General features: G+C 40.9%; 1 protein-coding gene across 2 annotated transcripts in view; it reads right to left on the bottom strand.

Annotated features, from left to right (window-relative positions):
- Positions 1-10,847: 10,847 nt before the first annotated feature.
- SLC28A3 (solute carrier family 28 member 3) overlaps positions 10,848-26,586 on the bottom strand; it is a 72,200-nt gene continuing 56,461 nt past the window's right edge. The window contains exons 15-18 of one of the 2 annotated variants that reach the window (XM_048502649.1): positions 24,164-24,245; positions 20,121-20,219; positions 17,992-18,100; positions 10,848-10,962 (exon numbers count right to left, since the gene is read on the bottom strand). In XM_048502649.1, coding sequence (XP_048358606.1) covers positions 10,959-10,962; positions 17,992-18,100; positions 20,121-20,219; positions 24,164-24,245 — 294 coding nt within the window. In that variant the 3' untranslated portion in view covers positions 10,848-10,958. Of the gene's footprint in view, positions 10,963-12,866; positions 15,580-17,991; positions 18,101-20,120; positions 20,220-24,163; positions 24,246-26,586 lie in introns of those variants that run through there. The other variant, XM_048502648.1, reaches the window with a different exon arrangement.

Genomic DNA, 26,586 nt, shown 5'->3' with positions numbered 1-26,586 from the left:
GAGAGCATTTTATCAATATATAAGCCGGGTGAAAAGGAAGTAGAGGGTTAGTCCTTTCATCTTAATTCCATAGGAAGTGTTTCCAAACTGGATCATTTTTTTGATTGAACAGACAATTAGAAGACAAAACCTAAGAGGAAATAACATGAGTTTAAGCATCCAGACCTCCCTCGTGAGGGGACAGGGCCTGCAGTCCTCGTGGTTGCTGTGGGAAGAAAAGATTAGGTGGGGGAATCGGATGGGGGAATTGGCGCCAGCCTTTGTCCCTCTATGGCGTGAGCGTGGTCCAAACTGGCTCAAACAGGGTCCCAGAGGCAGGCACGTGTTGAATCTCTATGAGAATGGCTGCACCCAAACCTCGGAAGCCCACCATCTGGGTCTCAGGGCGGGGCTCCTCCGCGAGGCTGGGATCCCTGCTCCTTCTGAGGTAATTGACGCATTTTGCTGTTACTGGGTGCTTTGAAGTTTCTTAGGGCCCTGCAATGCGTGCTCCAGAGGCTATGAAATCTGGCTTGAACCTTGGCGGCTGGAGGGGGGCCAGGGGCTAGGGGGCTCTCTTTATATGAAGGACTCTGGAGGCTGCATACAAGGCCATCAGCTTGACAGCTGCCCTCTCCATGCCTTCATTGTCCCTGTATGTGACATTCTGAGGAGGGAAGTCCAAAGCGGCAGTCCTCTTGGTTGAAGTGAGATCGGACTGGGCATGAAGGTTATGCCAAAATGTTGGTGTTTTCTCCCATCAGCATTTCTCCGCTGCAAAATCAGTGGTTTTGCAGGGATTTTGAAATCTTGCCGCCATTCTGTGGCACTGACGGAGGCATGGTGACTTCAGAAATAGGAGGAACGAAAGCAGAGCTGGGAATGGAAACGCGAGGGGAGGAGCAAACGAGATTTAGATCAGCTGAACTTAGATCAGATTCAAGTGAAGGCATAGAGGCAGGAGGATCAGAGGAAAGGCAGGCATTGGACAATCGCAAGGAGGTAAGCATCATCTTCCTTCCTCCCGCGAGATCGTGGTTACTTCTGCCAGAGTTTTGAAACCCATGCCATTACGCATGACGGGCGCGGTGGCTTTCACAGAAATGAAGGAGGAAGCAGGGTGGAAGGCGGACAGAGGAGGGCGGCCGGCCGAGTGCAGAGCGGGAGAGTTTGGAGCAGGCGAGAAGCAAGTGAGGCAGAAGGGAGGACAGGCCCAATTTATGTGGATAGAGAAAATTCCGGGGATGAAACTGAAGTTGAAAGATCGAAAAGGAGGCGATCTGCAGCAAGCGCGGTTTTCATAGACCCGCAGGCTGATGGCGACATAACATTGTCTCCACGCCAGTAGCAGTGACACCGGGCGCCAGCGAGGCTCCAGCGAAGAGTACCGATGTTTTCCCAGTCCTTAAGATTCAATGTCCCCTCGTTCATGGACATTGAGCTTCAATCTCTCTCAACCAATTTGCGCAGCCCTCTTTATGGAGACCCCACGCATTTCGCTAACTTTTAGTTCGTTAACGCGTTTGTCATAAGCCCTGCTTTTGCAAGCTCCCCATACTCACCGGTGTTCCGCCGGACGAGAGTGTCCTAGGACTGGTCCCTGGATGCGCAGATCCAGCGGACGGGCGATAATTAAAATGGGGGTCCCTGGATGCCGGATCCAGCGGACTTCGGTACCGCTGCCCTTCTTCCAGTATGACGGTGAGCAGGGTGGAGGTTCGATTCCTCGGTTTCGGCACCAGCTTGTAGTCATCCCCGCAGGGTCGCCGCTAAGGAATAGGCTATAGACGCGGAGGAGGTTTCATCTGGTGGAGAGCGCCAGCAACAGAAGCAGCTGATTTCCTCGCGGATCCTGACAACTCTGCCCCAGCTGGTCTCTGGCACCTTTATTAGGTTTCATTGTGGGCGCAAAGGAGGTGGGTAGGGAGATGAGCGGGAGACGGGGAGACCTGGAGATCATCATGTGATGCATGATCTCACCTGGCTGCTACGTGCGGAGAGGAGCGTAAGCGTCTGGGCCTAATCCTCACCTGGGGGCAAGACCATTGTCCCTTTGTCCGGGACACCAGGTGACTGTGAGCCAGATAGTTCGTGACCCGTGACTCATAGGGGGATGAGGAGTGGGGGTGCGGTGCGACCAGAAGGCCGTAGGAGCGCCGGTGTGCCAGCGTTCTACTTACGGTGCTGCTGGGTCAGCAGTGCATTACTACAGGCATGTACATAAGCAAACTTCTTTTAAGATCTTCTTTTGTTGGTCAAACCATAGCTTAGTGGATAAAACATTGTGTCTTAACAAACATAAAACTTCTCAATTTTGGAACATCCAAATGTCTAGCATATGCTGCCAATTTTAATTCAGTCAAGGTAGTTGGATCAAAGAAAATGATTTAATTCTATTCTCATTATAAGTTATCTATTATCAATACTCTTTCTTTAATTACTCTTAGTGCTTGCTTTTGCCCCATCACTATCAGGGATTCACTGCAAAATCCATACGTTCCCAATTTAAACCCCACTTTTTCTCACCAAGGTGAAATAAACTGGTCTTTACAGACTGCATGTACAAGACTTTTAGTTGGATCAAACAGTCTGCGCCAATATTGGAAATCTGTCAACCATAACTTAGCTTCAACTGATGTTAACCTTGCATCAAGCCTAATCGCTACATTTAAAATGTAAGGCGAGCTTGAAAGACTGATTGTAAACATTTTGTCTGCACCTAGATAGTAGTCAAGTCTGGATATTGTTAAGGCATGTATGACAGTGACCAGTTCAGCTTTCTGCATACCCTTTTCAACCAAAAGAACAGTAGAATTGTAACTTCATCCACCACACGCTGGCTCATCTTTGTTTTAGAATGCTCCACTTGGGTCCTAGTGCCTACTTAGTTAGGTAAGCATGCTGGCCAATTGGCCATGCTGGCAGGGGCTGATGGGATTTGTAGTCCATGAACATCTGGAGAGCCACAGGTTGCAGACCCCTGGTCTAGCATGTGGTGGATGAAATTACAGTTCTATTTCATTCTTTTTGATGAAAAGGGTACAGGAAAAGTCATAGCTGCCAAATCAGCCATGGTAAAAGGTGTTCTGGGCAACTTCTGACACTTAACCATGTAAAGACAACATTAACAACTTTTCAAGCTGCTTGTCTGTGTAACCCCTGTGTATCATAAAACATCCTATAAGTGAATTATTATATGTTATGTTTGGAAGCACACTCTTTTTCTGCTTCCTCCTCCTGCTCTTGTATGATATTTAAAACTGCCATCAGCATTCAAAATCATGGAGTCAGAAGTACATCAGCTATTTTGTAAGTGCAACAGTAAATTCTTAAGATATGTAATCCATCACAATTACTATCATAATGCAGATACATCAGTTTATATTTTTAATGAAGTCTAATTATGAGTTTAAATATTGAACATGTAGCAAGTGTAAGATATTGCACAGATTAATTGGTACATAAAACATCATGTATTGCTGTATAAATAGGAACAAATAGCAAAAAAGATCTTTCACCTGCTGCATTAGATAAAGAAACAATATATTATGCTGAACTGGAGTGCCCATTCCCTCCATCTCATTGAATATAATGCTTTTTGTCTTTAAAAAGACGACATTTGGCAGACTCTGCATCGTATATCTACAGTTCTGAACTGCAGTATTCAAAAGCTTCTTTGGAGTAGTATGTGTATTGCCTCCATTATGTAAATAGTGTTGCCTTTCATTTCCAAAGCTCATATGAAATTGTTTCCATGGGAGATTTGCCTGTAAAACAGCCACCTTGAATCCGTAGGCTTTATGTAAGTGAAATTAAGGATGCTGGGTTCTTAGTTTCCATAGCAATTGACTTGTCTTAGGATCAGTGTGAAGAAACATGAAAAGTTCTCAAATGGAAACATAATGTTCAATTTCAGGTAAAGAGGGATGCTAAATGCTGGCTCAAATACTATTGTGTTTTACTTTGAGCAGTTAAAGGAAATTAATGAGAAAGATTTTTTAGACTTTCTCTTTTCCTAGATTGCTTCCACATGGAGATTTGCTCTGGTTTGGTATTCTTAGTGTGTTATTTATTTATTATTTGATTTCTAGACTTCCCTTTCCTATATGGGCTTGGGGCAGCTCCCAACAATAAAACAATTAAACAATAAATCCAAGCAGTAAGATCCTCTTATAACTTCATAGCATCAAGTAAACTCTTAGAGGGTGAGCAATATAATTAATATAAGGGAAAGGAGCAGAAAAGAACAAACACAGAGGCTCATTCCGCACATGCAGAATAATGCACTTTCAAACTGCTTTCAGTGCTCTTTGAAACTGTGCGGAATGGCAAAATCCACTTGCAAACAGTTGTGAAAGTGGTTTGAAAATGCATTATTTTGCGTGTGCGGAAGGGGCCAGAGTGAATTATTGTTGGAGATGGCCATTGAATGGATCACTTATGTTTTTTTGCATATGGAGAATGGGGTTTAGGTTTATTGGTGAGATGTATTGACTGCATATGTTTACTTTTACAGAAGAAGAGCCTGCATTTAAAATATCAATTTATTTCAGGCTATTAACATAATCTAGTAAGTTTTCACGGGAGAGCATTTATAAATTTATAGTTAAAACATGTTATAATGTTATTTATTTATTTTGTGGTATTATATTTATTTTTGCAGATTGGCTTGACAAAGAATACAAAATAAAACCATATCCAGAGGTTTTATTGCCTCTAAAAAGCCTCCATATAAGCCTCTTGCTATGTCACCTGTTGGATTTAAATATTCCTGGATTTATCATTAGAGGAAGATTGGGACTGTCACAATTATAAATCAATTGTCACAATTGTAAATCATTTGTTTATGACTCAAGTATTGAGTTTATGTACACCAAGGTGTAGTATCTGTTATAGTGTCTTTAATACACCTACCCTGTTAAAATATTGGACCTAATAGCAGCACCAGCGCCAACCCGCCTTGGTTCGAAGGTCATCTGTGAGGACAACCAAAGCTGTCTTCATCCTGTGGCCAAGGCAAAAGTCAGATTGAAATGAGCCCAGCACCTGATGCATCTTCCAGGAAACTCTGCAGTTGCTCTTCAGCTGCTCATTCAACTACCTTACCCATGAGAAACAGATGGGTGGTAGTTGGATGGATCAAAAGGATCCAAGGATGGTTTCTTTAAGAGCAGCCTTACCACTTTTTCTAAGCAACCACACAATGTTAATTGTCCACTTTACAGAATTGGGGAGGGGTGTTTTAATTTTTCCCATATTTGTTTTAATACACGGTTGAAAGTTCAAGGTGTTTTTGCATGCTGTGTGGACAGGAAGGTGAACATTTTTGCATGTGCCATGCACCCCAGCACATTTTTTTACTTTAGTTTCCCTGCAGCACCATTTCTTTGCATGCTACAGGGAGACTTTTAAAAACAAATCTCAAATACTATTGCACTATATAATCAGTAAATGCTATTGTAAAATTATAGCAATATATCGCCATGATCAATTAGTTTCTCTGAATTGCCAGCTTTTATTTTTAAATGTAAATTTCTACCCCTTTTTGTTGCAAAGATACATCTTTTCCATTGTCTCACTACATTGCAAAAGGTGTAGTGACTTTTTAAAAAGGAAAGCCTGGAAATTCAGAGGAACTAGTAGTGCCTGCTATTAGATCATTTTAACATTTCATAGCTATATCATGTGAACAGTTATCTCTATATATAAAAAGCTAACTGTGTTTTTGTTGATGATGATGATGAACTCAGTTGATGAACTCAGTAACTGCTGGCCAATTCCTTGAAAATTCCCAGCCACTGTAGTCAGCCAGGTGAGAGTGTTTTTAGATGTTCACATACCTGAAATTTCACACCTGGCCCAGGTAAAATGCCTTTTTCCTGGCACTCCCTGGTGAAGGACATGCAGCTGCCTGTGTGTAACTGTCACCCTTAGAATGTTTGTGCTGCTTAGAACGTTCGCTCAGATGGCCAAATATGAGCAGTGAAAACAGTACATAGGCAGTAACTCGAGTGGAAGTGAAACACATACACACACATACACATGAGGGAGAGGGAAGGGAGGGGGAGTGGTGGCATGCAAAGGAAGAGAGGGAGGGAGAGGAAAGGGACGGAGGGGGAGGCATGCAAGGGAAGAGAAGTGAGAGAGGGGAGACAGTAAGGGGTGGCATGCAAGGGCGGGGAGGCAGGCGGCCCAGCATCTTGATATGACCCACCCACCCTAGCAGAGGGAAAGGAAAGGGAGGGAGGGGGAGGGGTGGCATGCAAGGGAAGAGAAGTGAGGGAAGGAAGACAGTGAGGGGCGACATGCAAGGGATGGGAGGGAGGGGCCAGGCACCCTAGATTCCCTGAATACTGCGGTTACAGTTAAGAAAACCAGCCACGCATTACTCAGGAGTAAGCTCGGTACAGCAACCGTGACATACTTTGAATGGCTGCATTGCGCCCCTCAGAGGGTTTCCTCAGAAGCGACACCCATTGCCACCAACCAAACTTACTCCCAGGTAAAGGATCATGACCAGCCAGTCTAGATGTGTGGGAGGGGTGACTTTCCATTCCCCCCCCCCAAGGAATGCGGGCACACACATCAATGACATCGCACAGTATCAGGCTGCGTGTTTGCATGAGCACATACTGCTAGCCTCTGCAATTGATTTGCTGCTACTGTTCCTTTCCCATTTCACCACAATATGCCACAGCAACGCGTGGCCGGGCCCCGCTAGTCAATTTTTTAAAATCCCCAAAAGCCCTCTAGTGGTGTGGCAGGGGAAATGATGGCTGACAGAGGAAAGTGTACACAATACACCATGTGGATGTACTGTTGCCAGAGTGAATGTCTCTGTATTTGCAGCTGTTATGATGGAGAAATGGAGAAGATTTGCCATGTGGATGCAGCCTCAGTTATTCATGTGGACTGACAGTACAGGAGAAGAATCAAGCAGCTACAATATTTCTTGGTGTTTTTTTCTGTTATGGAGAGGGAAACCTCTGGGGCTGAGGTAAAAGTTGGAGCAAGGATAGATCAAACAAGTTGCTAAGAGACTACAAAGGTCAGATGTGGGGATGAGACTACGTGTTTGCTAAGTGACTATAAGAAGCAACATCTGTGGGATTTGCTGGATATCAGAAAGGAAAAAGAATGGAGGTAAGGAGAAGAACCTGTAATTAAGCTGTCTGAGGATATATAAAGATTTTGATATGGAGCTGCTGAGTTTATGAACTTTTGCCACTCCTGCTGTATATATTATGACACACCCTTGAACTAAACAAAATATTATACATGTTTTTTCTACATGGAGATTATTTTATCATGTGAAAATGTTGCATTTGGAACATAAGAACATAAGAAAGACCCTGATGGATCAGACCAGAGCCAAATTTGATCTGCAATAACATGGATAATTACTGCAGCAATCCCTGATTACATGCAGCGATTATTGCTAGCAATCTTTTTAGTTGCCCCCAGCTTCTAAATCACTGTCTACTGTATAAGTAGTTTATTGAAATTGATAAGGCTGATCCAATCAATCATACTAGGTTGTATTTGTGCCAATTAGGATAACAATTTCTATGTGAAATCGACAAAGTTGATTCAATTTATTTATTTATTTATTTTATGTATTATTTCATTTTTATACCGCCCTCCCCCGGGGGGGGGGGGGGGCTCAGTCAACCATGCTGGTTTGTATCTCTGCCTCAATTTTACTTTACTAGTTTGATATGACAAAGAGAAAACCTTTTGAAAATAGAAGAGGTGGAAGAGAAAATGCCTGAAGGGGAGGGTTGGGCAACTACATGAGGTGTGGATAAAGGCCAGGTATTTGCACAAAATGGAAGCCAAAACAACTCCTGGAGCAGGCACCATTACCTGAAGGAGCAGAAACATGTAACTTCCACCTTCCCCAAAGAACCACATTTTTTGGTCAAATTATAGCTGTGGTAAAACATTTTCATTACTGTAAAAATCCTGTGTCAGTTTCCTCCTGAAAATGCAAATATCTTGTCAATTTCACATGCTCCTAACAGGGCACACAGTATATCTTCACCTTAACTTTACATTACTAATTTGAGAAGAAACTGACAAAGCTAATACAAACCTGGTCTGTGTCTGTGCCCTAATGTTAAATTGCTGATGCGATATGACAAAGAGAAAAAATTAAATTCCTTTCAAAAACAGAGCATGAGGTGGAGATAAAAACAGAGCATGAGGTGGAGAGAAGGCTGGGTGACTACATGAGGGCATGATGGATAACAGTCAGGTGATTGGTGAGGTGCAGAAATAAAGATCATTTCAACATGATTGTACACTCAAGAATTCTGGCTTCGAAACTGACTGGAAAAAAAATCTTGGTAAAATACTTGGGAAAGCAATGGAAGAAAAATGAAGGAAAAAACTGTTTTGGAACCACATGGAGGAGGAAAGTGCAGAATTAAAATAAAAGAACATAGAGTTAAAAGAAAAGAATATGGTGACAAGATACGTTGCAAACACTCATACAAAAAAGGCCTATAAATGGAGAAACATGACTATTATTCAATTGTAACTGGATTTTACCCAATATGCAGCTTTCATTGTCTTCTCTTCTTGTGGAACTTAGTATTGTGCCATTCTGATGAATTATTTCTGAGTCCCCACCCCCACCCCAACCCCAGTCTCATGTACAAGTCCTACCTTAAATGATGAGCATGGAAACAAGCACCCTATCCATTATCACTATATCTTAACTTGAAGAGATCTTCTGCTCAAAAATTTGTAATACTTGTTTTTCTTGCAGAGGGAGATTTCACCCACCCCAGATTGGAACTGTAGGGCTAAATCAAAATAATTTTGATTTAATGTTGATACCCCATATGTCCCGAATCGGTCTCTGTGCTCAGCAGAGGCCAATCTACTGGTGATCCCTGGCCCCTCAATGATGCGGCTGGCCTCCACCCGGGCCAGAGCCTTTACAGCTCTGGCCCCGGCCTGGTGGAACGCTCTTCCATCAGCTGTCCGGGCCCTGTGGGACCTTAGTGAGTTCCACAGGGCCTGTAAGACCGAGCTGTTCCGCTGGGCCTTTGGGGAGACCAGCCGCTGATGGCCCCCCCCTCCTCCTTATAACATCAAGCAGAGCCTGCTGCCCCTTCCTTCCGGTTTTTAAGGGAATGGTTAGCAGTTGCCATCTTTTATGTTGATCTTAATAATGCTGCATTTTAATGGGGTGGGGTTTATTTTATTAGAGCCTATTAACTGATAGTTATTGAATTTTAATCTGATGTATGAGCTCTATTTCATATTTTGTTCACTGCCCTGAGTCCTCCGGGGGAAGGCGGTATATAAACCCAACCAATAAGTAAATAAATAAATAATTTCCATCAAGGAGATACCATGCTACGTAGGTTTTATGGAATACCCCTCAACATGTGTCACTCTCTATTATCTCTGATGGTATGCAGTGGCATAGTGGTTAAGAGCACTGATGGTACGCAGTGGCGTAGTGGAGCATTGATGGTATGCAGTGGTGTAGTGGAACAGCAGTGGCGTAGTGGTTAAGAGCAGGTGCATTCTAATCTGGAGGAACCGGGTTTGATTCCCTGCTCTGCTACTTGAGCTGTGGAGGCTTATCTGGGGAATTCAGATTAGCCTGTGCACTCCCCCATGCACCAGCTGGGTGACCTTGGGCTAGTCACAGTTTTTTGGAATGCTCTCAGCTCCACCCTCCTCACAGGGTGTTTGTTGTGAGCAGGGAAGGGAAAGGAGATTGTAAGCCCCTTTGAGTCTCCTACAGGAGAGAAAGGGGGGATATAAATCCAAACTCTTCTTCTTCTCTTCTATGCTACATAGACTAGTAGAGATCAGCACAGTTGTTGAGAGAGAGCAGCATATCACCACCAGAAATCCCAGTGTGCAAAATGCTCTTCAAATAAAAAAGTAATCATCTGACAATACTTTCCTGACCTCCAGTGTCACCTGACAATACTTTTCTTGACCTCTAGATTTTGAGAGCAACAACATGTAACAGTGATTAGAATGGAACTGATCAATGTAAGATGGTGAGAATAAACCTCAACTTTATCAAGATTTTGTCTGTGTCAGTTTGGCAAGACTTGGAGAGGGGAAGAGATGATGAGCATTCAGAGGATGTTTGGACGTTGGGCTGGCATTATGGGGGCACTTCCTTTGCACCGCCATTTTGGATTAATAGTTTAAATCCTGAATCTCAGATTCAACAGAATGTTGACCCTCAAACAAAATAGATACACCTGTTGCAAAGCTACAGGTTTTAAAGAAATTTCCATGATGAAATTCTGCCACCTAGTGCTTCATTTCAAAAAGACAAAGGGTAAAAATCACAATTAGATGTTACAAGTCTAGATAAAGTTCATCTTAAATGCTGAGCCTTCAGTTACTTGACTTCTATCAGTTTAGCAGTTAGGAACACTATAAATATGATAAGGCTCAGGAATGACTTCATTTTTTTTCTTGATAAGAAAAAGACTTGGCACTTTCTTGAATTATGTTTAGAAACCAACATCTTGTAGTTATAATGTTAATTATAATTATTCCAAAGAGGTAGCTGTAGTCATGTATTCTACAAAAATACTCAGCAATATCTCATTGTGTCTGAATGGATTAGTCTGACACTGCCCTCCCTTTGTAGCATTTCCCACCCCTCCCTCCTATATTTTAACTTTATTTGTTGTAATCATTGATAAGCCAAGATTGATCTATCTAAAATAAGTCCTGAAGAATGCACATTTTATGCAGCTAGTCCTGATGCAAAAAAGCATGTGTGGAAATAAATGTTGCTAATGTTTAAAGGCGCTCCTTGACTCTTGTTGAATTACAGTGGTGTGTCTGGTATCACTTTTCACACCAGCATAAAATCTGGCAGGTTGTCTCCTTTCCAGGATCCTTTCTCAGTGCTTGATTTTGTGGAGCAACTGTTTGTAGACGAGCAGATGGAGAAGAAGGAGAGAATTCCACTGTTCCAGCTGCGGCTATCTGTGCAGAAAAGCAGTGCATATCCTTAGCTGGGCAGCACATTTGGCATTCTTCCAGGAAGTGAATATCACCTTCCCCATCCATGTGGCTGTGTTTGCATAGTTCTTATCTTCATTAGATTTTGGATAATGATTAAAAACATAACAACTGCTTTGTTGGACCAGAGTAGTCACTAGTGGTCCATCTAGTCCAGCATCCAGTCTCACACAGCAGCCAGTCTGTTATTGTGGAGAGCCAACAACAGAGTATATCCCAGGCCTTTTAATCACTATGCCTAGTAGATTGGGAGAGGCCAGATTCAGTCTTTGTCACCACCGCAGTTAGCTAGGATTTTAAGATGTTTAAAAGGACTGTCCTGTGACAGTGCATATAAGGGAAGTAACCATATGTTCTGAATTTTCACTGGAATAGGTAACATTTTAAATATGTCCCCTAGATTTACATTTTAACTGAATTTATTGTGGAATAATTTGGTAGACAGTTCATATATGTTGTTCTGAGCTAGTCAACACCCACCCCCAATCAATATACATAAATATAATTGGCTATGTATTTATCAAGGGAATCTGTATGTAGTGACCAATGGTTTTGGTTGCCAAAGAGAATTACCTTTCTTTTGAAAAGTTAAATAAGAAAATACTGAGATTTGTCTTTTTTTTCCCTTTTCACAAATGTGAAGTCCTTCTAGAGGCAGTGTGAAATGCCAAGATGCGACTCATCTTGCCCAAGTGCCATCATGCTTTCAGCTCTTTCAGCAGCACATGGCTGATGGAGATGGGTTACAGGTGTTTTTCTATCCCATTCCCCCTCCTGGCTGCACCCATCAGTACCCCCCCCCCCCGGTGGCAGTGACTGGAGGTTCCTGTGACTCATAGGTGCCACAGCTGTTGGTGCTGCCTTACCCACTAGGGCTGCTGAACCTAGGAGAGGGAGTTGGGGCCAGGAAGGTGGTTTCAGGGGTGCACCAGTCAGCTTACTTTTGATGTTGTGACCTGGCTGTGGAGCTGTAATACCTGCAATGAAGCTTCAGGTGGGAAAGCTCATTCTAAGTACCCACGGCAGGATCTGACAGACAGAATCCCATGCCACACACCCTATCTTATAGGGTTTGGTGGGTTCTGGCATGTCCCTTTTGGCACTAGTGCCAACCCCTGTGCTTGAGCTGCACCCCCACCATGGCTGCGTTAGCTCCCTTCTGTGGCTCTCCTGTGCTGCTCTCTGGTGCTCTCTGGTGCCTGCAGTAGCATTTGTGCCACTTGCTGAAAGAGATGTGTTTTTATTACAATGAAAATGAAAAGTTACAATGAAAAGTAAGTAAAATACATTGGACCCATTTCATAACACACTTCATTTTATTAAGAAAAGAAATAAATCATTTTATTGATAATTTAATCTTAATATTTTTCATTTTATGCAATGACAAGACAAAATTAAAAAAAATTGTTCTCTTAAGTGAGGTCTTACTAGAGGGGAAAAATCACACTGTTTTTTAAATAACTGCAAAAGAAAAATAAAGTTTACCGATTTTTGAACACTTACATCCACACAGGTTATACCAGTGATGGTGAACCTATGGCACGGGTTCCAGAGGTGGCACTCGGAGCCCTCTCTGTGGGCACGCAAACACAGAGTTCATCATGTGGGGGGCGGAAAATCACCCCCCCACACACACATCTAGGCTGGCCAGGACCACTGAGCATGACATGCGCGCACCGCGGTGAGCAGGGGGGGCTGGTGGGCCTGGTGCCTGTGCTCCAGGTGGCTGCTGCCCGAGGGGGGGGGTGCAGAGAAGGCAGAACTGCTAGAGAGGCACAGAGCGGTGCATGCAGGACTTGCTGGAGGCTAGAGCAGGCTGGCCCCTGCTCGAGTGGGTGGAGCGGAGGAAGAGGGAGCCAACCGGTTTTTTCTACACGAAAACCTCAGCATTCAGGGTAAATTGCCCGGTTGGCACTTTGCGATAAATAAGTGGGGTTTGGGTTGTAATTTGGGCACTCAGTCTTAAAAAGGTTCACCATCACTGGGTTATACTATTAATGAAAGCATTTATTATCTCTTATTCTGCAATATTTTATCACAGCAGTTCTTCTCACAGATAACATGAAAAGATTCAGGCAAATGTACTGGGCATCACAATGGATCACAGGGAGCAACTTTTGTACCATAAAAGGAGGAAAACCTTATAACCCGACTATACAAAAGATGATGCAGTTAATAAAAATAAACTATAATAATGCCAGCAATAAGAAAACAATCACAGCATGCAGTGTCATTACTATTACGGTCAATGAGTAACATCAACAAAGCAGTTCAAAATATTTTCAAAAGTCAGTTGTAAATTCTTCCCTGTGATCTCAACTGCCACTGCTCTAAAGGAAAAACTCTTTTAAACGAAGCAAAAATGATCTTCTGCCATTCACTGACTAGAATGGGCCCTTAAGGAACCCCCATTATAAATTGGTTTCAGCTGTGTGAACCATCACCAGTAACTCACCAGAGGTATACACACAGAGAAAGCAATTATACTCTATTTGCGTACTCAAACCCTCTGCGGCATGCATGTGCCACCAGAATATCCACCATGCTCCTGCCTGCAAAATATATCTTTTTACACTCATTCTACTGAAGCTGTGTAGTTTATATGTTTGCAGTACAAAAAATTAGGTCATTCACTGTGTGTTTCATAACAATGTTGCCCCACAGGAGCCTCTGTGCCTTGATTTTTAATTTTAGAACTGTGTTTAGAAATTCTACAGCTCACAGATCTTAATGTCATCCCAATATACAGAAAATTACAAGTACAAATTACAACATACACGCATCTTTGGTTTGGAATGTAAAGTTCCTATGTATACTCTCTAGTTGTAGGATGTTGAAAATGATATATATTTTTAAAGAAAATGTGGACATGGCACAGTGCCTACAGATTCTAAACTTGATGTTCTTCTAAATTCTATCCTAGGAGTTATATGACAACTCAGTATGTTTGAGAGAATATGTGAATGTTTATACATTTTTATAGGCTTTGCCGTAAGTATAAAATTATGCCCATAAGTCATCCCACTGAATTTAGGTTTGCTTTCTTGACAAAAAGTGTCTCCCTTTCAACTTCCAGAGTCCTATTCCATGCTCTGTTAATTACAATAGATGGGTCTCCTCTATTATTAAACTGTTGTAAGAGCTTTTGTCCATCCTGTAAAAAAAACCCCACGTATTTAATGCATAATAGTTGGCTTAATGGGATATTATTTTTTAGATGTTTAGGATGAAATTATTTGTAGTGTAGAAATTAATTTTTATCTGTAGGCTTATTGTATGTTTTAATGGTTAGTATACATTCTGTGCTAAGATGTATTACAGTATCTAGAAAATTAATAGTATCCTTATTGCACAAGCAAGTAAACTTAATACTAGAGTGTATAGCATCAATACATAGGAAAAATGACTGTACCTCATGGTCATCTTCAAAAATAAGAAAAAATACCATCAATGCAACACAGATATTTAATATTATATTTATGGTAGAGATTGATGTTTGAATTACAAATAATTCTGCTTTCCAGATCTTGGATAAAAATGTTGGCAATCACTGGGGCTCGTCAAGATGCCATAGTCACACATGACCTTTGGGGAAAAATTTTATATCAAACCTGAAATTAGAATAGTATCTACAAGTTCTATTAGAAAAAAAGTTGGTGGGTCCATTTTTTATGGGTGTTAAAGTATCTTCTAATACATTTTTAGCTTCTTCATTGGGGATGTTAGTATATAAAGAATTTATGTCCATTATTATTAATACAGCCCTCTTTGGCATAACTAACCCTCGATTTTGGTGATAAAGTCTCCTGTGTTTTTTTTATAAAACATGGGGCTCTAATTACCAAAAGGCTGTAACTGATAGCCAATAAACTGTGCTAATTGCTCCTATGCTGATCCTGAATCAAACCATTTTCAGCCTAATCTACCTCATAATGTTGTGAGAATAAAATGGAGAGAAGAAGCCCCTTTGGGTTCTCATTGGGGAGTGTCAGGTGGGATATAAATAAAGTAAATAAACAATAATTTATTGCTACTTGGCACAGAATAGAGCCAACCCAGCCATGGTGATAACTCTTGAAACTAGAGAATTGAAAAGATGACAAAAGATGTACTCATTTCATCTGTGGGCCCAGTCCCACAGTCTTGCACTGGGAGATAATCCATATGCCTCACTCTAGCATGGTAGTTATGTACATGTATTTGACAACTGCAAACATTTGGGGTGAGGGAGGGAGTGTTATGCATGAATGCAAGTGAAGTACCAGGGAATTAATCAGGGCTTCCCTTGACATGGCCCAATAATGTCAAAGAAGCTGAAGAACTTGCATAAATCTGTTCTGTTAGTTTAAACTGAAAATAAGATTAGTCCTATTTGTAACAAAAAAGTCATTTGTGTTTCCAACAGTACAGCAATCAAGTGAAATCCAATACTTGTCTTTTATATAAAGTGCCTCAGTTTAAAATGAAGTGGTCCAACTGCAGTTAAATGTGGGTGGGTCCAATATCTTACAACATCCTGCCAAGGATTTTAAACTATGGTTTCCTTTTAGGAAGATTTCCGCATGACTGTTTGCACTGACACTGGTGAAGAAAAGGAAAGAATAATATGATTAAGATACTTCAGAGCATATTTAATTTGGGTGCTTTGACATAAAATCTTTAGTTTGCCTAAATCAAGCTATAACGCTATGGCCAAATGAGTATGAAAATATATTATTAATAAAATGTGTTCTACTCAACTCACTATCTTTTTCTTATTATTTTTAAATTTTCACAACTATATTCAGAATTTTGGAATGTTTGAATTTTTTGGAATGTTTGCATTTTTTTTCATTTTAAAATAATGACTAGACTCTGAAGCTATATCTAGCAGGTTAGTAAAATATTAATTTTACTCTCAAGCCTCCTTCCTTCGTTCCTGGATCTTCTTCCCACTCAACTTCTACCACTCAATTTATGCACCCATAATGCTTGCATCTGTACATCATTAATTGATATAGTTGCACATAGTCCCTGTTATTCCTAGACTTTAAATGCAGAGTCCTTTTCAATCAAATAAACAACTCCTTCAAAAAAGATGCATAAAATACCAACATAATACATTAACCTAAAAAAATACTGTTTATGAACATTCCATGATTTCACAATACCAGGCAACATGAGGCAGTTATTATATTACAGTGTAGGATGTTTAAGCCAGGTAAAGCAGCACATAAGATAAGGAGCTATTTGAAACCAAAGCATACAGAAAATCTGTTTACTTAACTCTTTGTTGCATGAGGAACTGCTTATTTTATATTTAGCAGCCTAAATCATCAGTTGGGCTTGTAGGAAAATGCTTCACCACACTGTATAGGCCTTTGCCCTGGAATTCTGGTGTGCTTGAACAAAGTTTAGTATTCCACTGTTCACTTTCCCTGGAGTACTCTGCATAACAGTTTGTGTCCTGATGGACAATCCAAATGACTGCTTCAATTGTAACATAACAGAATGATAGATGAAATATGTTCCTCTATTTAACGCAAGCTGTTCCTTGCATTAAAGTCAACAGGGAAGCCTTTTTGCCCACAGGTTTTCTATTTATTCATTAGTGTCCCTGTTGATTGGGATTATTTGAACATTCCAGAGAGATAGTCTTGTATGTTGAAGAAAAAATAAGCAGGAATCTTGTGGCATCTTAAAGACCAATGAATGTTATTTGAACATAAGCTTTCTTGAACTAGAGCCCACTTTTTCTGAAACATTGAATATATCCTCATTATGCTGTCATTTTATCCAGAAGGTAAGAACAGTGGCGTAGTGTCAACGGGACAGGGGGCCACGACGCCCCAAGGAGAGCCATGGCAGAGGTATGGCCAGGCCATGGAGGGGGTGTGGGTCGATGACGAAATACACGGATGTCCTGAAACCCAAAGGGAGAACAGCCATGGATATCCACATGGCCTCACAGTATGCAAACATACAGCTGTCTTAGAGCAGTGCTTTTCCTACCTACTAACACCAGTCTTGTATTGATCAATGACATTTTCATCATCTAGGCACATGGAAAGCCCTCAAGAGGGTCTGCTAGGGCATCAATAACTTTCATCCTGCCATTTAGCAGTTTCATGATATCCTCTACCCTTTAAATTATTTTGTTGGCATCCAGGTCAGTAAAAATGTGAAATTGGAAAAATACTGCTATTTTTGATGTCAGATTTATGTATATTTTTTTCCTGAATTAACAGGTTTTATGTGACTTCCCTTGTAAGGCTGAACCAGGTATTATGGTATTAAGTATTTTGAGGCTTTCTGCCCATTACAGAAAGCTGGTGTTAGTGAATTGTCACCATATTTTTCCTTGATTAATTTTAATTTTACTCAACCGCCTTTCACTCTATACTTCCTGCATTTCATCACCTCTAACCCTGTTGCTTGTTTTTCTACATACCTTCTACATAATATGACTGCATAATGAGGACTGCATTTGAAGAAGGGAGCTGTAGTCCATGACAGTTACATACTCTGTTAAACTTAAAGTGCCACAAGACACCTGTTTCTTTGTGCTGAGCACTGATGCATTAGGATGTGAAGGCTATGTAGCAAATTACAATCAGATAGGTAACAGGAATTGAGATATTTCTTAATATCTGTCAATTTGATTGTGCAGCCTTAAAGCTATCCTTGTTTTAGGTATTAAATTGATATAAAGTAGTAGAATATTGTAATATATTTCAAAAGGATGGTTCATTAAGGCATAACTTTACAACTTTAATAATGAGGAGACAAGACATTTAAATAATTAATTCTTGGTTGGGGATCACAGATAAAAGCAAAGCCAAATACTTCAGAATATTAAATTTTAAAAAATTAATATTTATGAGCATTGGGAAACAACCCTGTATTCTATCCTTTCAAAAACTGCATGTTATTTTTTCTCAGTATCATGTAAGTTCAACATCTTAGACACAATGTCTATGAATTGAAACCCAGGTTTTTAAAATATATAATTACCTGTTAAACAGATTTAGGCAGCATGTAACCTTTTCTGTGCTGTTTGTAGTAGTGTTGAAACTGCTTCCTAATATAGCATTGCATGGATCTTCTGCAACAGATAATATTCCTGAAAACATAACAGATAAGTCATTTATCTTAAGCAATAATAGTATGTCTTGGACATAATTGTAATGATCCACCTCACTCTGCTTTTTGTCCATGAGTTTTCAAGAGGCAATGGGGATCTGCACATGTGTGAGGGGGCTCACACCGACTTGTCCTCTTCCTTCCTGTTGTATGCGGCAGATACTTACCATTACTCAAATTAATCTTCCCTTTTCTTGCTGTCAGCGGTTTGAGGTACTGGCAGAGGCAACCTACATATATGCACTAGCTGCTACACAGCCACCCCCGCCCCCCATCCCCTGCCTGTTAACTCTGTAGTTTAGTCAGGTTTGTTGGACATTTGCATTGATAAAAAGGTCAAGTGCTTGGATAAAAAGCTTTTGGTCCCAGTTGGAGATCTTTAATGAAAAAGAGATCTTTGAGGTGCTGTGTGGTTTCCAGGCTGTATGGCCGTGTTCTAGCAGCATTCTCTCCTGACGTTTCGCCTGCATCTGTGGCTAGTATCTTCAGAGGATCTGATAAATCCAGCTACAGATGCCAACCACAGATGCAGGTGAAATGTCAGGAGAGAATGCTGCTAGAACACAGCCATACAGCCCAGAAACCACACAGCACCCCAGTGATTCCGGCTGTGAAAGCCTTTGACAATATAAAGAGATCTTTATTCATTATCATTCATCTCTATTTTCTGGAAGCACAGATGCAGATAAAAATCATGGAACTACTATTAGAACATTAGAAGAAGTGTTACAGAAACCAATCGAAACCCTGAGGTTAACTAAGTTGTACAAGTCACTGGTTTTACATTTATGTACTTATGTTCTTATGTTCCCTAAATCAGGATACCCCAAACCAATTTATGATGCCTCTTGAAGATGGGCAAATGTTAGTCACTATCATGCCTATTTGTCTCCATAAAAAGGGATCTATCTCCTCTTTGCCTGAAACCCAAGGATTGTATTGTTTGGTTCTGAGGTTACTGGATGACTTATCTGGGGCCAGGACATGGTGAATTTCTTCATTATAACAACAATCTGTGCCAGTGATGAAGGGAGGGGGAACTGCGCCCAGGGCATGAGCTGCCTGCGCACCCCTCCCACCCCCCTTTCCGCCCCGACATGCCCCGCTCCGCCCCAAATACCCGCACCCCTGAAACGTGACGGCAATGGCAGCACCTGGGACAAGCTGCCCCAGATGTTCCCATTGCCGCAACGCGTCTGATCAGTGCTAAACTAATTGAAAATTACCTTCAGTTTCTCATCTCACTATCCTACTCCCAGCAACTTTTGGTTTACCTCAGGGCACTGCAGCTAAGGAAAAGAATCTGAGCCAGAGATAATATGTGCACAGGGAACTTGTGCAAGTCCATTGCAAAGGCTGGACAGACACAAGTCTATTTCTCACGAGCTTCTGGTTACCTCTTGTGAACTATTTATGTTCAATTTTGCACCAGAGCTTAAATGTTTTCATTCAAACACAATAGCCCTGTGTACTACATTAAGAGTGACCATGCTGCAAAACAAAGACCTTATTTGAAAACTAAGGATCAATTCTAGCATACATGGAGATTTTTTCAGAAACTGCACATAGTAACAGTACAATTCTAAACAGAGTTATATATACTTCTAAGACCAATGGTGTCAGAATATATAAGAATTTAAAACAGCAGAAGATCATCATCGCAGATACTTTCTCTGTCCTATTTCTTCTACTATTCTCCTTCCTATTTCTTCCACATGTTCTATGCATATAATTGGGTTAGAGTGAATAGTTTAGAGAACTCTTAGGAAAGGAATTCTTTTTAATTGCTGTGTTGCCCTAAATATTTGTGAGTTAAATATGTCTTTTAAAACTATTAGTAAAATGAAAAAACTTCATCCTTTTAAAGAAGTAAATATTTTGTGAATGGATCCCTACAAGAGTATCATTTCAAAAATATCAGAAAGCAACAGCTGGTAACTGGAAAACCAAAAGGGACGCACCAAAATACTGCTGTCCCGTGATATTTAGATGTTGAATACCTGCAATGCAAGCGGTCATGAAGCAGGCCACAGTCCCAGCAATCATGGCTCTGATGGCACCCCCTGCAATGTCTCTTTTCCTGGAGGGAGCCATGGATGCTGAAGAAAAAAACATTGGAAGAAAATTATGACAAGAGCAGAGAATGTATCAGGTAGTAACCCATACCCCCTATTGCAAGCCAAGTTCATTGATTACTGAAAACATTTTACTGCCTTTCCTTATGTTCATGCAGTTTAATGCTAGCAACAAAACATCCCCCAATGCATCAAATTCTTTAAAATTCTTTAAAACACAATTCAAAAGCAATAAGCTATAATGTAAACTGAAACTGGTCAAGTGCTCCTCTATTGAAAACATATTAGCTGGTTTAACCTCATAACAACATATAATACCCTTAATTCAAAAACCTCAGTTTCATTTTATTGCTGCTTTTGTTTCTGATAGCAGTCACTGGGTTTACACAGGCCCTTTCTGCACAACCAAAATAAAATATTTTGTGGCAGGAAATAAAACGTTTCCTTTAAAGAGTTTCACATAGTTCTAAGACCAAAACATTTTATTTCCAGCCTCAAAATGATTTATTTATATCCTGTTCCCTAGTGATTCTTTTTTCTGAAAATGTTTTGAATAAGCTTTCACTTGCTGTGCAGAGGTCTTTAAGTTGTTTCCTATGCCTTTCAGACTTTTTCATTGGCACCACTTTCTAAGCTCATGCTGGCCATCTCACATTGTATTTGGGGGGGGGGGGGCGTTGTGTTTCCATAGCCTAGAGAATCGAACATGAGGCTTTGAAGCTTCATACTATCAGATTTATAGATCTGTTTAAAAAATAGAATGACCACAAAATGGCAGCCAGGAATCATTTTGAGGTGGTGAATATGAACAAATTGGGGGTGGGGGGTGAAAACGTTTTGCAGATTTTTTCAAAACATTTTTCAGTGGCTTATGCGGAAAGGACCACAATCACAGTTTCCTTAACTTGTTTTTGAAACCATTTCAACCTCATATACGATTACAAGAGATGGTGTACAACTAGTAGTATAACAAGACATTCTTTGAGATGACCACCATATGCCCCTTGCAGTCAATAGGCATTTATTAAACACCTGACAGCTGATGACCTGGAATGACTGACTGAAAAATAAGTGAGAAATTGCTACACTGTATTCCCATTATAGCACTGTTGCCCCACATAGATTGTTGTGCTTATCCTTACAGTATGAACTAGAGGCTCTGTACTGAAAAGTCTCACTGTGAGCATCTCCAAAATACAGCATCTTGACACAGACTACATTTAAACCTTCCAGTTTCCCTTCTCATATCTAGTCATTATACTGTATTAATGCGTCTTTTCAGCTTATTTATGCTAAATGCTATTCCTAGATAATTTACTTCAACTCTCTTTCTTGATATAATTTGCAAAAGAAAAGTCATATGAGTACAAGAGATAGTTCTTAAATTTCTGGAAGTACACCAGTTTTCGTAATTTCCCTTCATTGTGTTGCAGAGGAAGTATTGGAGTTTTACTTCACTTGGTTAGCTGCTGGGAACCATGAAATGGCTGGCTTAGAAAAATAATAAAATACTCTTGTCTTCAAGGTATGGTGAAGGCTAACTCAGGAGGAAGAGCCAATCTGATAAGTTTTCCACTTATGCACTGTATTATAGGGAGGGAAAAATTTTGCCTTTGATAACAAGCTTAAAGATGTGGTTTTTATAAGGAAGGGAAGGGAGGGACAGGGTCTTGGATGTCCAGTAGGAACACCTCTAAAGTACAGTGGAAGATTTCAATTTTCCTTCTCAGCCACAATTTAAAAAGGCTGATTATGCATGATGAGGTTCCCGTGACTTTAAAGAGAATTGGCTGGAAAGTCTGTGTTTCAGGGAATGTTCGGCATTATTACCCACAGCCTTGGTTGCAGAGGGGCAGGCATTACCCATCAGCTGGCTTTTTGCTTTCATCCAGGGGGCGGGGGGGGGAGGGATGTTTGCACATGTGCTTTAATTTTTAATATAATCTTTAATTTTTACCTTTAATATCTATAGATTGTTATATCAATCTATCTATATATTGACATAAAAAGGGGAACTATCAAAGAAAAGTCCTGAATACAGCATCTATACACTGGTCTGAACACTGATTGTCTTTAATGGCGGGAAGTGAGGGGGGAGTTATAGTGGTGTGCCAACTGCAAAACCACAAAAGGACAACATGAACTGCAGTTTGCTAAACTCCCAAGGTTCATGATCATCCGTCTCCTGATGTCCTGTAAACCCAAGCATCAAGACCAGTGGGCTTTTTTCAGAGTGGTGGAGAATCACTGATTGCTTATATATAAAACAAAAAGGCTGGAGATGTCCCAGTTTGTTGATCAAATGCAGGGGCAAATTGGGTGTTTGGACTGATTGACTAGTCTTATTATTCTTACTTTTTTAGTATTTGTATCAATTGATCATACAATCAATATGGTTATTTAATTTTTTAAAATCTAAAGTTCTAAAGTTATGTAGAAGCAGGGAGGCCACGGGCAACAAAAATGATATGACAGGACAAGAAGGGGGAAGTAGTTGGCAACAGGAAGGAGGGTGAGGATAGTGCAAGGAAGTTGGGGGGATAAGATTTGGCAAGATGGCTGTGGGCAGAGGAAAGAGGTCTGGGGCAAAGCTGTGCCTACTGGCAAATCTGTCCAGTTTTGTCAGCCAAGAAAAATAAAAATCATGCTATAAGTGGATTTGCATGCTGCGGAGAGAGTGGAAAGTGAAAGCAGGGCTAGAGGAAATACATCTGTGCAAGAAATCTTTCCATGGCAGACATTTGCCTTCACCACACAGCAAATACCTTATGAGAAATTGGCTGAAGTGTCCTGCTGTGGCTGATTCCATGCAAAGGTTTTTTTCTTGTGGTTATGTAGCTAGAGCATAGTTTTGTTGGTGTTAAGGCAATTCAGTGTGAAAATGCAGACAAACGGGGTATTTCCTTTCATTCAGACTCAAGATGTATGAAATACATGAAAGAGATTGACTCAACAGCACCATACAGGGAAAAATTTTATTCTAGATTTTTTCAAAAGCAGTGTTCTGCTTCCTGCTATCAGGCTGCCTTTTCAGGGATACTGAACCCTGGGGCAGCAAGGTAAGGTTGGTAGCTGGAGCTGGAAGACTTCTGCTTAGTTTATCTAGCAAGGCAAGCCTTGGTTTAAGTAGGCTGGGAGGTAATTGAGCTCAGCTAATATGTTGCAAGATGCTAGAGCTCCTGAGGCTGTGTTGTGCTCTGACCAAGATACTACAAGAAAGTATTACAGCACCATTCTAGATCCACAATGGGAATGCATACAGCCAGGTTAGTGCCTCATCTCCTTTGAAATACTTGACCTGGATCTTCTGCTGCTGTTGTTCTTGTAAGGTGGGCATGGGTCCTGTGGAGATTTGAACCCAGTTAGTATCCTGCCCAGTGGAAGCCTGGTAATTGTCTCAGGGGTTGGTGGTGAGTTCTCCCTTGCAAGGTCTGGAAGCTTTGCCTTTGATACTGCTGAAACATTGTCAGCAGGTGTCTCTGCCATACTGGGCCCACCCTGGTCCCTCTGGTCCTCCTCGGCCACTGGTCATGGCTCCTTGGGCTCTTATTTTGAGAAATCTGACTTACTGGGCTGGTCAGAGGGAGTAATGACAACAGTATTTTTAATGGGAAGATGGGCTATTCATGGGCTATTTTAATGGGAAGATGGGCTATTCATGGGCTATTCATGTGCAGAAATTGAAAATAATGTTTTACAAACACAAAGAAATGCATGACTAAAACAGAGAAAATCTTCTATGTGTAATCAGCCAGCGTTTGCTGCACTTTGAATATGCACTGAGCACCTTTGATGTGGAGCATGACATCAAGAATAATATCCTGATCTTTTCAACTCTGAATTTGTGGGAAGGGTGGGAGATTGTCCTATTCACTGGTATGAGATGAAACTGCTCATTATAATGAGGAGATTTGCAGATCCATTTACTCAAAATAAATCTCTAAATGAGAAAAATGTACTGTTCTTACTTAGACCTCCGATTACCATTCCCAGGGAGCCAAAGTTTGCAAATCCACAGAGGGCGTAGGTGGCAATGGTTTCAGACCGGATCTGAAAATCAAACAATGAGAAAAAACCTATTTAAATTCCTTACTCATGAAAAGCTTCATAACCTGTTAACATTGGATTTTACTTGTGAAATGAGAGAAAATGTACTGCCATTTGCTGTGCTTCTCACATGACTTCGAAGCTTCGGCTGTGATTCTCATACTGTACCTTCACGGCTTTGAAGACACCACATTGAAAACAAAAAACGAAAGGGAATATGACACATATGCAGAATAGGAAGGCAAAACTAATTTTATTCATGTACTTTACACATTGAAATGGCAGCTGTAAGCAGAGGAAACCTCTGTAGGAAACACACCAAATGGTGGACAGCATGGAGAATCTCATCCTGTGGAAAATGGTGACTAGGTGGAGATCAGACAGATCTTGCTGCGCAAACACACAAGATCTCCTGCCACTCACACTCTGCCAAACGTGAAGAGTGTGGGAAGGGGGGAAAACAGAGAAATCTTGCATGCTGATCTGAGCAAATCCAGCCCAGCACGCAAGATCTCTCCCTCCCCCAATATGTCTTTCCTTTTCAGTCTTCATGTGCCATATTGTTGCCCAGTCATCCAAGTTGTGGAGAACCTTCCAAAGCTCTTAACAATCAGCCTCAGTTTTCATCATCAACACTTTTTTTTGACATCACCAAACTTGGCCACTGCATTAATCACCCACACTTCCAGTTCATTTGTGAATAAACTGAATAGCAGTGGCTGTAAAACTGATCCTTGTGGGACCCAGCCACTTATCTCTCACTATTGTCAGAACTGTCTATTGGTTCCTACTTTCTGATTCCTTTCATTGAAGCAATGTTTAATCCTTCTACAGTTCTGTTTCCTTATCCCATCGTAAGTAAACTTACTCAGGGGTCTTTGGTAAGGTACCTTGTCCAAATACTCTTGAATGTGCAAGTATATAATGTCTGCCAGGTCAGTTCTTTCAAAGAAATCTGAAAGGTTGGTGGAGCGTTATCTGTAGGTTCCATTCCATATTGTTTAGCCAGACACTTTGGCCAACAAGTAAAATATTTGGTTATTGTTAAAAAGCCCAAAGAAAGCAGACCAGTAGTATATCTAATGATGCAGCATTGCTTTCCCCATTAAAATCTTTTGCAGCTGGTTTGGTGTGATGGACCTACAGAAAATAGTGTATAAAACTCCATTCCATATAATGCTACTTCAAAAGAGCATTTCAAGGCAAGAAAAAACCTGACAGTGAAGGGTTAATTCCTCACAGAGCGCGCGCGCGCGTGCGTGTGTGTGTGTGTGTGTGTGTGAGAGAGAGAGAGAGAGAGAGAGAGTGAGAGAGTAACATGCTGGGAAACTCTGTAAGTTCTGTTGATGGAATTATTGGTTGGAACTCTTGGAACTGAAGGGTTCAGATGTGTTTAGTGTCTGTGTACAGACCTGTGGAATTGGCAGGGAAAGAGATTTTGGGGGAAAGGACCGTATTCTAGTAAAAGAGGGGAATATAAACTTCTAAGGAAAGAAGAATTCCTAGCTCAGGTTATTTCAAAAAACAAAACAAAGCTTAATCATGTCCTGAACTGTATGTGTAGACCAGAGGGAGTTTGCTGAGTTAAGAGAGAGGAAGCAGTCTCTAGCCAGAGGGGAATTTAAACTTCATGTAGGAGGAGATGATCCCTAGTTCTGAGGTGGATTTACTTCAAGGGATCTGAAGTGATCCTGAAGTTTGGGGAAGTCTGAAGGGAAAAGGGAGTTTTGAATATTCCATACCTACTAGATTTTGGACGGCAGAATTTACATGAACCTCTGAGTGTTAAATCTGAGTCAAAGCTGTATAACAACAATAAGTCTATCTTATTTCAAAGAATTTAGAAAGCTGCAGTAAACTGAAATCTTATCAAATAGCCAAATGCCATCTGACCTGTACTATTAAGAACATCTTAATATTTGTATACAACTTAAAAAAAATCCTTCTTACCACATTTCTCCGTGGCCTTAATCTATTTTCCTGAGGAATTTAATAAAATTCTAATGTTTTATGGTTGAACTCTGAAGTGTCATAATCTCTAAGACCAAACACTGAAAGAAAAAGGTGGGGGCTGGGGCCAGGATCAGCTCAGTTTCTTAATCTGGTTCAGTTATTCATTTACTTTAATTAGGTACAGGATGGGACAATTGCATATTCCCCCTTCAAGGTTATATATAGTAAAGCTGACAGACAGTTGATCAGAAGAAGCAAATTACTGAAGAATTAGGGAACATTCCCTGCCTACGGGTGGTGGGAGATAACCTCAGCATGACATTTGTCTGTGGATTTTGCATTGCCAGTAGCAAAAACAGCTGAATTCAAGAGATCCTCTTAGTTCAAGGAG

Source organism: Sphaerodactylus townsendi, linkage group LG07 (assembly GCF_021028975.2).
Source record: "Sphaerodactylus townsendi isolate TG3544 linkage group LG07, MPM_Stown_v2.3, whole genome shotgun sequence".
Lineage (NCBI taxonomy): Eukaryota > Metazoa > Chordata > Lepidosauria > Squamata > Sphaerodactylidae > Sphaerodactylus > Sphaerodactylus townsendi.
Note: the sequence above shows the minus strand (reverse complement) of the source record. Positions and strands in the feature narration are given on the sequence as shown.